General features: G+C 38.8%; 1 protein-coding gene and 1 long non-coding RNA gene across 2 annotated transcripts in view; both read left to right on the plus strand.

Moving 5' to 3' along the window:
* The window catches only part of LOC143849576 (uncharacterized), a 79,939-nt gene that overhangs the window by 22,243 nt on the left and 40,817 nt on the right, over positions 1 to 16,879 (plus strand). The window lies entirely within an intron of this gene.
* Positions 4,435 to 16,450, plus strand: LOC143849401 (uncharacterized). The gene is made up of 4 exons (XM_077358408.1): positions 4,435 to 4,858; positions 12,230 to 12,382; positions 14,138 to 14,293; positions 14,775 to 16,450. The coding sequence occupies exons 1-4, from the start codon at positions 4,480 to 4,482 to the stop codon at positions 16,448 to 16,450; spliced, it is 2,364 nt and encodes a 787-aa protein (XP_077214523.1). The 5' UTR covers positions 4,435 to 4,479.

Raw genomic sequence — 16,879 nt, forward strand, 5'->3', positions numbered from 1 at the left:
GAAATTTGGGCATTAGATTGCGCCAATCCACGATTCTACAGTCCAGAGCAATCTTGGAGTGATTATTGGTTTGTGTAAAACCTCCGTCCTCCCCTCTAACTGCTAGATCAATGATCCACGGTGCGGATTGCACCCTTTGGCTTTTGATCGTTGGGACGCGATGGGACATAATCCAACAGTCCTCATCACACCTTATCACCCACTAGCCGTTACACCATGATCTGAAGCTTTGGATAGCACCCGCTCAAGCACTAGCCGTTGGAGTGTGTTGGACCAAAAGATCGACCACCCATATGATTAAAACCATGGCCCAACCCGACCGAGTGGGACCTTGATCGATCCAACGGTTCATTCGGCCACCTACGCGACCGATCCATGGTCAATCCAACCGATCAAATGGTCTTTATTAGACGGCTCATATCAAATCTGGTAAATTTTAAACTCTTCAGTCACTCCTTGCGATGATGCGAAGTGCGCCAAAAGAGCGCCACTAGTAGCCTACAGACCACGCCGCGCGTGCGGATGGTGCGTTGCACCGTGTCGTGGGTCCACCTGTTGTTCAACAAAACAATAGAGAGAAGTGGATAACACTATATACACCCTTTTCCAACTCTTTAAACATCCAATGTGGGCCTATCCCCCCAAAGTGGTTTTAACCTCTTTTCCAAAGCACCCCCACTTGTACAAACCAAATGCACTTTTATATATAAAACCTTTTCAAAACACTTTTACTTTGAAAATACACTTACAGTTATACCACTAACCTGAAGCCAAGAGCCACATCTACAAGCAAAATTCTTGTATGTTACAATGCACAAGACTGTCATATCAACATACATGCAATAATTACCCAGGCGACATGTTAGGGAGTCTCCAAGGAGTTCAATGCTATATTGCAACCAAGAATGAAGAATTTTGCTGACATGACACCCAGATGCCAAGCAAAATCCCTAAGCCTCCCCTGCTTTTGTGCAACCAAACTCACTCTGAATGTAAGGATGTGGAGATCGAGGGGTGCCATTCTTCCCTCGAGGGTCCCACAGACTGGAGTGATTGAGACCTAGTAATGAGTGATTGAGATGGTCATATGGAGTATATGGCACGGCATAGACATTTGGTGGGGTGTTCTTTTCATGAGAGAAATATAATGGAAGAGAAATTATATGGTGCCCGACCGTCAAGTAGCGTCAAGGTGGTACTTGAAAAGTACCACCCTTGATCTTTGATCCAACAGCAGCCTCTTAAAAAGTGGGCTGCTGTTGGATCAAAGAGCAAGGGCGGTACATTTTTTATGTTGCTTGACGGTCGGGCAACATATAAAAACTCATAATGGAAAATGAGAAAAAGAAAGTAGATGAGAGAGAGAGAGAGCAACCCATGCTCATTGAAATTGAGAAAAGTAATAAGAATAAAAAGTCGAACCGACCCCACTCCTCCCTAACTCCAATCGCTAAATGGCCTAAAAAATTAAATTGAAACCGACCCCACTCCTCCCTAACTCTAATTGCTAAACTGCCTAAAAAATCAAATTGGAAGGTAAACAAAATAATTATACTCTCTTGATCATACCCAAAATATCTCTTGGATTTTAGATACCGTGGAGACTACTTTGAGTCATGTGGGCCTGTTTTCAATGAATGTGATGAGAGACTTCCTAACGAGTGATTGAGATGGTCATGTAGCGTATATAACACGACATCGACTATTAAATTTTAATTGTTTAAATCTCTATCAACAAGACTGCTTTTTCACTAGAAGACCCTATTAAATTTTAATTTGTTTAAATCTCTATCAACAAGACTGCTTTTTCACTAGAAGACCCTATTAAATTTTAATTATTTAAATATGATGTCTGTGCTTAGATATGAGTATTTTTCAAAAAAAGTCGGTCCCGCTTTGTTCAAAGATCCAAACCCTTCATATGGATTACCATAACATAAATATGTTGTACCTCAATAATCCTAACCCCGGATCAACAGAACGACGACATTAGAGAAAATGATACAGATCAGAGGGTTAGGATCAACCTAAGGGGATGAATTTTCGGGCACAGCCTACTTACATTAAGGTGACCCAAACGAATTATTTAAATCTGGAGGAATGATAGATGCAAGGACGCCCTTGCATGAAGAGCTGGAAAGGTCCCTTGATTTGACCCAAATCATTAAGTAGAACATAATTTACTTTTTTCAACCGATTTGGACGGTAATAAAAAATGATGTGATGCAATCAAGGGCCCTTTTTCCAGCTCTTTATGCAAGGCCGCCCTTGCATCTATCATTCCTCATAAATCTGTAGACAAACTTCGGCTCAACTATTTGTTTTTAAAAAATAAATAAAAGATAAATAAGGCATAACTACTCCGAAGCATTATATAAAAAGTCATTCCAATCTGACAATGTTAGGTCATGTGATATGAGTGTTGCCATCTTTTCCTTACATGTGTGCATAATCCACACATAAATATTGTCCATGAGTTATCAACCTAGCATTCTGCATTAAGATATTGAACAATCCAATGGACGGCCTGAGTTTGAATGATCCGAGGGAAAACCCAATTAATTTGGATCCGCTTTGAAACAGATTGCCAGTTTTGAGCCAAGGGCGAATGGAAGAAATTTTGGGTGTGAATTTATCCATTGGTAGGGCGAATGTAGTTTTTTTTACCAAAAGTGTCTTTGATCTGGTTCTCATTTTGTAGTATATACACCTGCATCTTCTTTAAATAAATAGAAAATAAATAAATAAAGGGTGACAATAGGGGTGGCAACGGGGCGGGTCGGGGCCGGATGTTGGGGTCCCCTTCCCCTTCCCCTCTGCGGGGAATTTTCCCCCTCCCCTTCCCCTTCCCCTCTGCGGGGATGGTGGGGAATCCCCCTCCCCTCCCCCGCGGGGAATATCTAATCCCCTTCCCCTCCCCGCATCCTTCGGGGACAAAATCCCCGCCCCGTCCCCTCTTTGGAACCCAACCAAACCAGCAAACAGAGTTTCTTTCTTCTACGTCCATTACAGACAATATTGTGATGAATGCTATGATTCTATTCATGTGATCAACAAACAGATGGACAAAATCAGAAATGCATGGATGAGACAACAAACATAAATAACAACAGGACCTCATCTTTCAGCAATTTTCTGCATAAATTATGGAATGATAAATAGGAAATGAGCACCAGGATCACCTTCATTAACAGGCAGCCAATGTGCAAAAAGTAACTATTTCACTAGTCACAATGAACTTTAAAAGTCCATAAGTGGGCGCTCACACACGCAAAATAATGTTCATTAGTTCATTCTGTATAGCATGTTAACCCCTAGATGAGCATGAGAAATGAGAATGGAGAAGAGAACAAAATCAACAAATGACTTATTTCTTTAACTGCAATACAGTCTAGTGCTGACATGAAACAAATTTCTAGTAGCTAAATTTTTCTTGTTGAAAATTAAAACCTGCAATCCAACTCTAAAATTCTGTTGGCACTACGATTTTTTGATAATTGCATACACTCAGCGTCTCAGGCTCTCAGCTTGTCTTCATTATTTCAACATCTGTGAAAAGGTTATTATAGTTCCCAAAATGCTCTCAGAAGCTAATTAAAAGGAAAAGACAAGCTAAGTTTATGTTTGGGGGAATCTTGTAGCCGATCCACAGAGTTTCTAGTAGTTTTCCTTAAAAAAAACCACTTAAAAATTTACAAAAAAATGGCATTGATTAGCGGGGCATAGCGGGGCGGGGCGGGGCGGGGAGGGGCGGAGCGGGGACAACTCCATCCCCTTCCCCTTCCCCTCCCCGCACCGGGGAATTTTTATATTCCCCTTCCCCTTCCCCTTCCCCTTCCCCTTTCAAATCGGGGAATCCCCTCCCCAAACGGGGCGGGGCGGGGCGGATCCCCGCTTTTTCGGGTGAAATTGCCAGCCCTAGGTGACAACGAAAGTAGGAAATGGAATCTCACGTGTTCACACCAAGAGTGCAAGTCATGATCGAGCAATCAAGACCATCGTTTTTTCTTTGTGGGATCCACCTATTCATCATATTCAGTAGTTTAATTCAGGAAAAAACGAAAAAACTAGGCTTGTGGGCCCCCCTGCTACTCTTTTCGCAATTTTCCACGGACATGGAAAAAGCAAGAGGTTTCGTAGTTTCTTTGACAACGAGGTCCGGTAGTTGGGCCCACTCAGGGATCCGCCTGCCGGCCACCACGCGTGACAAATTCGTGGAATGGAAGTATTCTCTTGTCTCTCCCATGTTAGACAGATAGAAAAAGAGACGACCTTTCCTGTCACTATTACTACGCGTTTTTCCCTTATTTGTGAGCTCAGCTTCTACTCTAGACATTTGGACGGTCCAGATTTATGAACGGTGAGGTGGCGAAGACCGAAAAGACTTTGGATCCACCTTCCACCTTCCACCTTTCCTTCTCTACATATAGAGTGAAACTACAACTGAGCTTTTAGTTTGGAGATAAACTTGCTAAAAATATGAGGGGTTTACACACGTATAGTATTGTTGGGGTGCTGTGGTTTGTGAGTGTGTGTTGCTGCTTTTACAGGGGCCAATCATGTTTGGAGGAAGAGAGAAAAGCTCTCTTACAATTGAAAGACTCCATCAACGACTATCCAAATAATGCTACTTATTCTGTCTTGGAAGATTGGGTTGGAGAGGATTGCTGTCAATGGGATCGTGATCGGATATCATGCTCTACTTCTTCATCTCGCGTGATAGGAATCAACCTTGAATATGAAAGGGATCCTTCGTTTGGAGTGTGGTATCCTAATGCTACTCTGTTTGCCCAATTCAAAGAATTGGAGTCACTATATTTGATTTCTAATAAGATCGGTGGATGGGTTATGCCAGAAGGTAATACTTGTTTCCTCCAATTTTATAAAATCCTTCCTCAAATTGCATAAAAACCCTCAATCACTTTTCTTAGGCAATTCAAAGATATTGATGGATGCTTAGCAAATCAGGTTTTTCTTTTGGTTCAACAAAGACCTAAAATGGATTCACCGTCTATATATTTTTTCTGGAATTCTCCAAAAGTAAAAAAGAACAAAAACAACAATGGACAAATGGTAATTTGAAAACAGTGGTATCCCACAATTTAAAACATACTAAAATATGTTTTAGTATTATTATAAAAGGAGAGGAAATATAGTCATCAACACCTCACTCTCTCATCGTCTTTTCCTTTTGCTGGGTTCATTCAAATGAAAAACTTAAAGACGTTGAATCTTTGGGGAAATATGCTAAAACAAAGCAGCCAATCCTTGTCAGGTATAGAGTCTAGATCGAATCTTACAAACAGTCGATAGAATCATATTCTAACGACATGCCTTAGATAGTAATTGAATCACGTTTATGATCTGCATGAAACATCTTCTATTCTTTTCTTCTTTGTTTCTCATTTGTAAAAAGCTTGTTTTCACTATAATTTGCTCATTTCTTGCATGATTATGTGGTTTGAAAAACCTACTATATTTGAATCCTAGCTACAACAATTTTGAAGCACTTCCACCGTGTCTGCTAACCAAGCTCTCTGCATTGCAAGCATTGTTCTTCTATACGAATAACTTGAAAGGAGACTTACCTGTTATTTTGCATTTTGCCATTTTATTTCTGTGTTTGTTGAAGTAGTGTGAAAAAATCAAATAGTAGATTTTTTTCATTTAGAATTAGTGATGTGGAACAGGTGAGTAGGAAATGGGTCTTAAGCTGAAAAACTTTGATCTCTATAGACTGAGGTGTTTTAGGTAAAAAATCAAGTTTAATTTTTAGAGAAACAACACACTCTATCTTGGAACATTGTAATGAATGAGGATTTATTAATAACAACTCAGAACCGATCGGCCGAAAAGAAACACTTCAAACAGAACATTAACTTCAACTCATTAAAGAACATGTTTCTATTTTTCTTGGCCCACTGACCGCTTAGGGAAATGATCGGATCTGATCACTATGGATGCAGAACTGATTTAGTAGGTGGAAGTTAAAGGAGATTCCTTAATTTCTCTTCACACTTGTCATCTGAGCATAGAGATGACATGAGATGGGAAGACCCTTGCAGATTCAAAGTTGACATGAAAGATAAATTTTACAAGCGCGGGACTGATTACATTCAAAGAAATTTAAGATAAAGGAGATGAAATGGAGCACCTTACCTTTGAAAACTGCCAAAAATGAAACTCCTCTCCTTTATTTATAGAGGAAGAGAAGTTTACTAGAAGCTGCTGCCATCTTATGACAGCTCAAGCCAGTTGGCTTGCTGAGGTGGCATGCCACATGGCTTCTTATAAGGCTCCCAATCATGTGGTCCCTTCTTGCCCAAAGCCCCCCTTTCTCGCCTTCTCTAAGCTCCCAATTGAGTGACACATGGTGTGTTCTTGTGCTTTCACTTTTAACAATCAGTCCTCCCAACCGATTACGCCCTACCATCCTTTCTACCCGATATTGCCTCTCATATGACAACATTGAAAATCTACATTTAACCCCCTGTATGCATAAAGGAAAGTAAAAATACGACTACTCTATGCTAAAAAGAAACCCGCGCTCCTCGAACTCTCCACCTTCAAAAGAGCATTCCCTAAAGCTCACGTCTTTCTCCAGGCAGACTTGACACAGGTTCTAGGATGCCCTTCGCCCGGGGCCGATCTGTGTCAACACCTTGCCTCGTTGTCAATGGTGTATCGCACCACCTGGCTACTTCTGATAGTGCCTTGTCTTTATCTCCATCTTGAATTTCAAGTAAGTTTTATGTCCCAAGGCTATCCTCACGAATCAAATGTTTTTGCCATAATGTTCTATCATGATCCAGAAAAGGATCGTGCATGAAAAGCTCTATTAAGTCAAAATGGTCCCTTGTCATCTCAAGATCCAGGCCGTCCACTGCCCACACCCCTGGGCACAATATGGTCGTCCTCTGCAAATGCCATCCATTCTCCATCATCCTCTATGAAGTGTTCCTTGTATCTATGACGTCAGACTAACAATCCTCCCAAATCTCAACTTGTGTACCACTATCCTCACAAATCTCACTTTGTGTGTCAAACTCCCCTGTCTCCACACAAGAATCCATCATCAACCTGCTCATTGTATACCCATCAATTGATGTAAATCGCCACGTTTAGATCAAATTGTCATACTAGTTCCCAAAGATTAGCGGAAAACTCTGAAGATCTGATCTTCAAGACTTGGTCTAAATGCAAAGCTTTCAACAACAATGATGAAGTTCGATCTACTCACTCTTCATAATGAGTTTTAGAATTATGGTCAGGCTGAGGCTTCGCTATCACTATATTCTTTGTGAAATTAATGCTCACGAATGTATACTACTGCTCAGATTGAAGATTCTTCTAACCAAGGACTTTTGATTCTTTGGGATTCAGTTGTGTTTCAGTGATGGAAGATGCAAAGCAATCTCAGATTTGCAAGCTCCAGGTTGAAACAAACTCCTCCAATGATTGCTCCTTAGTAAACTCAATTTGGCCAGATCCACTCACTTGTTGTTTGACAATAGCTAGCTGGATTGGAGTTCAGCGAGGTTTCCTTCACTCTCTGAACTGGTTCGAGTTTATTGTGAAGAGGAGAAGTAGATCCAAAGAAGATATTAAGAAGTATCAAATTGGTAACTGAATACCTTCAGCTCTGAGTTCTCCTGTTCTAGGAAACTCTGATCTAGCACTTGAACCCAAGTATTGGAGGGCAAAATACAAATCAGAGAGAAGGAGCAATAGGACCTAGAACTTGTAGAATTCCAGAGTGGAGAGCCGGAACTTGTAGATCCGGAATGCCTTTCTATTCAGGTGGACTGAAGCTTAGCTTCAGAAAGCTATCGCCTCAAGCCAGGATACGACAAGCAGGTGGCAGCTCAAACTCCACATAGTTGATTTTCATGATAACATAGCACGTTGTCTGTTCTCCTTCCAGCTCAAAATGGATCAAAGGTTCATCAATACCAATTCTCAAATACCTGTTTGGATCGAACAACCAAAAAGCATAGAATTTTCTCAAAAACAGAGTGTCGGGGGTACTATGTTTCTGTGTTCTTCTAGAATATAAGAAACGAGAGTACTATGTTTATGTGTTCTTCTAGAATATAAGAAACAAAAGTTGAATCCTTTAAGATCAAGTGGATTTGTTGTTTTGTAGAGATGTAAGAAGATAATAAGTATAGGATCCATAATACTTGTTGTTAACAGTTAGCACTCTGTATTCCATTAAGACGAATGATCAGTTTTCCCAAAGGCGAATTATCTGCCATGAAGTAGTGTAAAAACACAGTGGTTTTATTGCCTCCTAGATGACTCCTTTCCCCATTTCAATTCTGTTCAAGGAAGGCTTTCGAAATTGCATGAAAAACATGAATAGATTCCTTCATTTTCTATTTTGATCTATTACATCTTTATGAGGAAAGATCTTAGAGATGAAGTCCAGCAATGAAAGCAGAGATGACCGAATGGATTGCACGTCCAGAACAAAGCGAAAAAAGAACACTTATGGAATCGAACAACGAGGCTCTCCTCCAATTGCTAAATCTCTAAAACTCTAAGTCTAATGAAAACAAAGAGAATTCCTCAAGTATCCTAATAAGCTGCAGTTCGTGTGACGGGGATGGTTTTCCTGGTATGATCCAAGGAAAAAAAACAATGGAGACAGAGCAATGTGTGATGCTCTGTTTTTTTATTCTATGAATAAATTCAATGGAAAACTATAAAACTCTCAATGGAGGAAATATGATCGACCAAAGAAGAAGGACTTTGTCACTCCTTGATGTGCTTGTCATGAGGCTTTCCATTTGAGTTGCTTGTGGCGTAATCTCATATTGACCTGAACTTAATCCACAATACTAACAAGCGAATCATTAGATTATAAATTTCAATCAATTTGGGTTTGGGATCAATCAAAACAGGGGTGATCGTTGAACCATTGGGCTTACAAAATTTCCGCAAATTTGGAGGACTTTTCGACAATTTCTGTGGAAATTTTGGTGGACATCTTTAAAATTTCGATGGGAATATTTAAAATCTGGGTGGAAATCTTGTAAATAAGCATGAAAATGAAATTTTGGAATTTCAATGAAACCGTGTAAAACAAATGACTCATTGTGAATTTTGTTTCGGTCTTGGCCGAATTCCGAAACTTCGGCTGAAATTTAAAACCATGCCACCAGTATGATGTCTTGGAAAGCAGCCCTCACTTCCGCTTTGTTAGATTCCTTGATACCAAAAGGCCCAGGGAAGGCTCGCTTAGTATCACCAGTCTTGTCTCTAATAAGGCCTCCGATGCCAGTCAAAACTGGGTTGCCAAAGCTAGAACCATCGAAATTTAGCTTCAAACAACCGGGGTGTGAGTGACATTTTTAGCATTTTTCATAGAAGTGATATAGAAATTTGTGTTAGTATCTAAGTCAAATAAAAAATGTGGAAAATTGATCGTACCTCTTGCCATGATGATCATATTGACATTGCTTTATGATATGTGCTAATATTGAAAATGCTCCTATCTTCGGGTATTGTTGATCAATGGAATGATTTTGCAATATAGCCAAGTTATGATGCTCAGATCAATAGAATCTCTGGCCTTACCTTTGGTATATCAAAGAAAAATTATAATAAAATCCTAAGATCTGAATATCTCTTGCTCCCATCAATCAAAAACCCATATTAATAAAAGAGATTAGGGTTAACCCTCCTAGTGAAACACACCTTCCTTCTTAAAGTTGAACTTCTAATAGATTTAATCTTTAATTTATCTAAAATCCATTTTAGCAAAAATCCTAAACACGGATTAATAAAAAATCTAAGTGGCAATGTCGGCTACCCTATTAGATCTCACGAGAGATTATTCCAGCATTCTCCCAACGGTCCATATTGACACTGCTATGTTCTGGGTAAAAAAAGACCGGGCTTTGGACACTTTAAATTTCTGAAGTATGGGCATACATCATTTCCTTTAACAAATAATCTCTTTAGTCTAGTCTTTTAGGGAAAATATACATTCATGTAAAAAGAACTAAATATATAGATCATGGCAGCAAATACCCAAATAATGAGCATTACATTCCATATATCACGGAAATAATGATTTCCTTTTATGAGTACTTAATGTGGTGCACTCTTTATGATAAGACTAACTAATATCCATTCCATTCCAACTTTATGTTGTGCTCGTGGTTAATCTTCCTTTGACTATATCCAAATGTATAAACTTTACCTATGATACGAATCATCAAATTTAGTTTCAACATTAAAGTTAAAAGTGTCTCGTAATCACGATCAAACACTAAGGCCCTGTTTGTTTTAGATTTTGAGAATTGATTGTGAGTTCAAAACTGATTGCTGGACTAAAAGTTAAATGTAATTTTGAGTCCAATAATCAGTTTGGGACTCACAAACGATTCTTAAAATCCAAAACAAACAGGGCCTAAATGAACTAATCAATCCCATATGCTCTACATGCCCCTTATGTGATATGTATGGAAGCCTTTCTTTGTCGCTTGGTATGCGGCTATCATCACAATGTATATGTGCTTCACAGTAGGGGTGGACATGGTTCCGGTTCGAACCGAGGAACCGAACCGAACCGAACCGGCACATTTGGTTTGGTTCGGTTCGGTTTGGTTCCATTTCTATATGGTTCGGTTCCGGTTCAGAAATCCGGGAACCGGTGCAAATTCGGTTCGGTTCTGGGTTTGGGATCCCGGAACCGAGAACCGAATTGATTTAATGTGATTTTTGCTTTGGATATTAGGGACTGTTTGCTTTGAATATTAGGGCCTTATTATTTCCCAAATTTGTAGTTCATGGCTTCATGCATTGCCAAAAATTTTGCATGATTATCCCACTTGTTTGTACTTCTTCATACTTCATATAAGTTTTGCATTGCCCAAATTTGCGCCTGTTACTGTTACTGTTAGTACTTGTAATTCATATATAAACAGGGCCATTGGTGAAGGTTGGGTAAACCCAGAACCGAACCGATTATATATGGTTCTGGTTCGGTTTGGTTCCACACATATGGTTCGGTTCTGGTTCCAATTTCAGGGAACCGATTATATATTGTTCGGTCATGGGTTTAGCCCAAAACCAAACCAAACTGGACCATGTCCACCCCTACTTAATACCCAAATGATGATCCCTAACGTTCTCCCTAACAATATGATACTTTAAGTAATTATGCTTATTGTCATTGTCACTCTTCTTTCTCCTTAGAGAAGAAACCTACTGTAGCATTATCCCAATAAATAACATGTAACCTAGAGATATGAGTGCACGACTCCAAGCCTCGTGATAAAATTCTGCAACCATAGTGCCTGTATCGCAGTCTTGTAGCATGGAACAAACTCTGCCTCAATACTAGAAGAAAATATCTGACACTAATACTTCATGTTTTGTATGAGATGAGATTTCCCTCCTTCCACATAAGTAGGAGGACATCCCTAAGGTAGACTTCATATAATCGAGGTATTGTATTAATAAGAGAAAATTAGCAGGTTAGCCTTTTGTGACTGATCCTTAAACAGAACATCGCTCAAACAAAACCTCAAATGAGTCTTACGATCAAGCCTAGCGTCAACATCATGTCATACATAGGGACAAGGGTGTGGAATCAAGATCATTGATCTGGTGAAACATGATGAGGAAAACACATATGGTTCTAGTCCCGTTCCTAATGGACATCCCATTCACCCAATTAACTGCTATAAATAATCAAAGCTGTAGCTTCTGATAGAGAAAACCTTAACGAAGCCTAATACTCAAGTGCTAGGATCATTCAATCAAGGTTGGGCAAACAATAATGTGCTAGGTTTATGTTCGCCAGTTAGTTAACGAAATAGATCACGTCCACAGGGCACAAGTGGAGGGCCCAGGATGTGAGCCCAGGAAGTTATATGTCTTCAAGGATGCGAAGAATTGATAATGACTATTTATCTCGCAGACTATGAAAATATAATAAAACAAAGTTAACCTTTTTTTTTTTTTGGAAACCTTAAAACGAGGGTTGGTTAAAGAACCTAGTATCATGTCTCTTGCCAAAAGTAACAAATCATCGCAGGGAAGTTGGTGGTCATGAGAGTCACACCTTTGATTGATTTAATCCAAAAGAAAACAAGGCATGAGAATCACTTTTTTAGCTTTTTTCTTTTAAGAAATCTGATTTTTTTTCCTTTGCATTGAAAGGAATTTGTTTTTTGGTAATAAATTAAATGAGGTCTTCATCATTTTCTTGTAGGTTTATGCAGCTTGAAGAGACTCAAGGCTCTAGATCTCAGCGATAACCAACTTGATGATCGAAGTTTTCCATCATGTCTAGGAAACCTTTCGTCCCTGAAAGTTTTAGCTTTATCAAATAATAATCTTAGAAATCCACTTGGCATCTCAACAGGTATGGAGTGGCAATAGTATTTTTCTCATCCGAAATGATGATGGTTAAAGTAGTTTTTCTCTTCACTTTCACTTATCTCATAATTTCAATGATAAGATGATGCATATAATACGCTTTTGGTATAGGCCTTAGGGTATCTGGGGATCTTCAGTAGCTGCACCCTTTTTCAATTTTCGAAAGGCAAGGCACAAACTTGTTTTGACAATAGAGCAAATTAACTCATCTTGTCCACATGGATGGGGAGATCAGATAATGACTGTCGTTGGCGAAATTAACAAATAAACTAATATCATGTCTCATGGCGAAATTAACAAATTTTCCTTCCTTCAATTTTTAAAATAACAAAAATACTCATTAGATCAATTGCCTATTCGGTTTGAGCAAGAACAACATATTTTTGTTGTTAGGTGGGATCCATTGTTTGGTTATCCGAGCCATTCAATTCATGCTCATATGCTGGTGGATCAATGCCATCCAAAAAAGATTTGTTTTTCTTGGACAAATTAGGCCAAAAAAAAAAAAGGGAATAAAAGGGGAAGAAAGGGAAAGTGGGTCCATTGGTGTGGCGATCAGAGGAGAATCTAAGATATAGGTCAAAATCCATTATGCCAGAGAAAGATCTTGGGTTCGATAGAGATCCAAGAACAAAATGAACCCCAAGGAATCCGAGATGAATCGCGGAGATCCTCTCAAACGACATTATTCCAAATCAACAGAACTTAAATCTTACTTGGATCACGATTTCCGGACTCCAAGATGGCCTTTCCACTTTCTCCCACACCAACACGCTACTTTAGGGCTGTTGCACAATTAGATTAGATTAAACTCTAGAAAAACCACCTAAAAGTTGCATTTATTGGTGTTTAATAGGAAGCCCTAACCTAGGTTTTGCAAACAGACAAAAACACCCACTTTGCGAGAAATGTTTTTCTGCAATCCAAACAGGGCTGAAACAAATCTCATATGTTTTTCTGCAATCCAAACAGGGCTTAAACAAATCTCATAGGATGAATACTAGGCCAAGATCAGATACATTGCACATAGGCACAAGGGTGTGCGTAACCAAGGCCCTTGATATGGCAAACTATCATGAGGCAACGCATATGGCCCTAGCACCACACCCAACGGCCATCCCATCAGTAAGGGCCCATTTGGATACCCAGAAGATTTTGATTTGGATTTCTCACATTTGTAGCCCTTTTTGTGTAGTGATTTGGATCCGGATCAAATCCTTGAATTTCCAAATCAGCTACTGACAGTGAAAAAAATCAGATTTCCAAATATGCTGTGGTAATAAGTAATTGGAAATCCACAAATCTGTCTCCCTCAACATGAGCTGCCGGATCTATTCATTTTGTATTCAAAACTCAATTCCAAATCCAATTACACAATATCAACTATCCAAACGGGCCCTAAGATTATTTGTTGAATACAAATATGAAAGCTTTAGCGGCTTTTGGTGTGAGGCCTACTAAATCAAGGCTTAGGATCATCTTATCAAGATTGGGAAAATGATAAAGAGCCACTTTTGTGGCTGTCTTCTAAATCAACAGAATTGATCATCTCCACATGGCAAAAGTTTGCCCAGAAAGTGATCAATAGGGAAAAAAAATTCTAAGGGTGATTTTTTTTAGCATTTTTCATATAAGTCATATAAAACTTTGAGATTTCTCCCTTGCATTGAGAGCAATTTATTGTTTAGTAATAAATGAAATGGGTTTTGGGTTTTTACGTCTTGTTCGTTTTTTCTTGTAGGTTTATGTGGCTTGAAGAGACTCACGTATCTAGGTCTCAGAGATAACAATCTTCACGATCAAAGTCTTCCATCATGTCTAGGCAACCTCTCCTCCATGGAAAATTTGGATTTATCAGAGAATAATCTGACATTCACATCTGGCGCCATTTCAACAGGTACGGGGTAGTAGCATTTCCTCACCCAAAATGATGATGTGTGAAGTATTTTTTGACAGGATTTTGTTATTTTTACTACCCGCTTTAAGAAAAGTAAACTATAGATTTAATAAAGAAAATGGGAAATGATATTCCCACCCCATCTTTTAAGATCTTTGGATCTCACAAGTCAAGTCACAACACAGAGACAACCAATGGAGGAAGTTGGTGGTCTTGAGGGTCCCACCTTTGATTGATCTTATCCTTACATTTGATAGGCCTTACATTGAGTCAAGGTGTGAGAATATTATTTCCCAAAATACGACTATTTACATTTACACTAATAAATTGGAAAAAAAAGAAAAATAAAATTTTATTAGAAACTTGTTTTTTAGCGAAGAATTTTATCTTGCCTCATAATCATACAATGGGGCTTCCTCGTTATCATTTTGCAACATCAATCTAATTTTGTCACCATTTTCTCTCTGTCTTATTCTTACAGGGATTTGCAAACTAAGGAACTTAAGTTACTTGAATCTCAAGAGCAATTCAATTGAGGGCATTTATCCATGTATGGAAGGCATGCATAACGTGCGATGGCTTTATCTCTCCGACAATCGCGTTACAGGGAAGATTCCTTCATTCATTTTCAACAACCTAACGAAGATAGAGTCTATTGATCTTTCAAATAATCAGTTCATGGGTGTGTTCTCATTTTCTAGTTTTGCCAACCTCTCGCAACTTTCAGATGTTGACCTTTCAAACAATGTCCAATTAGAAGTCGAAACCCAATACCCATATTGGGTTCCAACTTTTCAACTCCAGCGGTTGTCCTTAGAAAATTGCAACCTCAACAAACATAGCACTCGTAGCATTCCTAGCTTTCTTTCTAGCCAGGTTAAGTTATCTGAATTAAATTTGGGTCATAACTCTCTTAAAGGGATCATCCCATCTTGGCTATTGTACAATATGTCAAGTGATTCCTTGTCGTTGACGGGTAACTTGTTCGAAGGCTCAATTCCTCAGTCTACCCACAACACTATATCATTTCTCATTGTTCTAGATATCTCTGAGAATAATCTAAGCGGGTCACTTCCTACAAACATCGGCACACTCTTCCCTCAATTGAATTACTTCAACCTATCCAAAAATATTTTGCAAGGTAAGATCCCCTCATCCATGGGTGAAATAGAACTCTTATCTATATTGGACCTATCTTCCAACAACTTTTCAGGAGAAATGCCACATCAACTCACCAAAAATTGCACTCAGCTGGTTTACCTCAATATATCAAGTAATAGATTGCAAGGAGACATTCTCCCAGTTGATGCTAACTTGATACAATTGCAATATTTATTTGCCAGCCACAATAACTTCACTGGAAAAATTCCATCTGGCCTGTTAAATAGCCCTTACTTGATGATTCTTGATATGCGAAAAAATACCCTATCCGACACTATTCCTAGTTGGTTATTCTCCCTCTCAAAATTGGTATCAATTCTTTTAGGGAATAATTTATTTCGAGGAAACATTCCAATACAACTGTGTCAACTAAGTAACCTCCATACCTTGGATCTCTCCAACAATTCTTTTTCTGGAAATATACCTTCTTGTCTCAACAACATAAGTTCATGGAAGAAAACAGAGCAAATCCAAATTTCTGATGTTTTCTTACGTCGTACATTCTTTCATCTTAGGCCTTCAACTTCTTTCACCACAAAGGGTGTAACTTACTTTTACGAGGGCATTCCTTTTAGCTTGATGACTGGAATTGATTTGTCCATGAATCAGTTGGACGGTGATATTCCATTCCAAATAGGAGACTTGGGAGAGCTTCTCTCATTAAATTTTTCCAACAACCGGCTAACTGGCCATCTTCCACGATCCTTTCAAAACCTAAAAAGCTTGGAGAGTTTGGATCTTTCTCACAACAAGTTAGTTGGAAGAATCCCTTATGAATTATCTCAACTGGATTCACTTGGCGTTTTCTTCATCGCCTACAACAACCTATCAGGTAAGATCCCTTATGAGAAACACCTTACCACATTTGGTAACGATAGCTACGAGGGAAATCCAAATCTTTGTGGACCACCACTAGAAAGAAATTGCTCCTTGGAATCCCTTCACAACCTCCTAGAGATGAGGGAAAAAATTCTAGGGTTCTTGAAAATCCTATGATTTTCTACTCATTCGTGGCAATGTCATATGCATTGGGATTTTGGGGAGTCATCGGCTTTCTCATCCTCAACAAAAATTGGAGGCATAAATACTTTAGAGCTATGGATGCATATATTGACTGGTCAATCGAGAAGCTCTCAGAATTCCGCAGTTACTTGAAAAATTGTTGTTTCAAATAATGGTACAATTTTTCTTTAGCTGTAATGCAAAATGATTGTTGGAACTAATAATAAGCTTTATCTTGAGTTTTAAGTTAATAATTTGATATTTTTGCAATGAATGGCTTATGACCACAAAGATCAAACCGCCTACCCAAAACGATGGTGTTGATCACTCCATATCAACAATTATATGGTTGGGATGGCACAAAAAATATAACTGCTTGAACTTTTAATAAATTATTGTTAGATAATCATCACCTGCATTGTG

This window comes from Tasmannia lanceolata, unplaced genomic scaffold, assembly GCF_043159265.1.
Source record: "Tasmannia lanceolata isolate RefF3 unplaced genomic scaffold, GAP_Taslan_0.1 ptg000018l, whole genome shotgun sequence".
Lineage (NCBI taxonomy): Eukaryota > Viridiplantae > Streptophyta > Magnoliopsida > Canellales > Winteraceae > Tasmannia > Tasmannia lanceolata.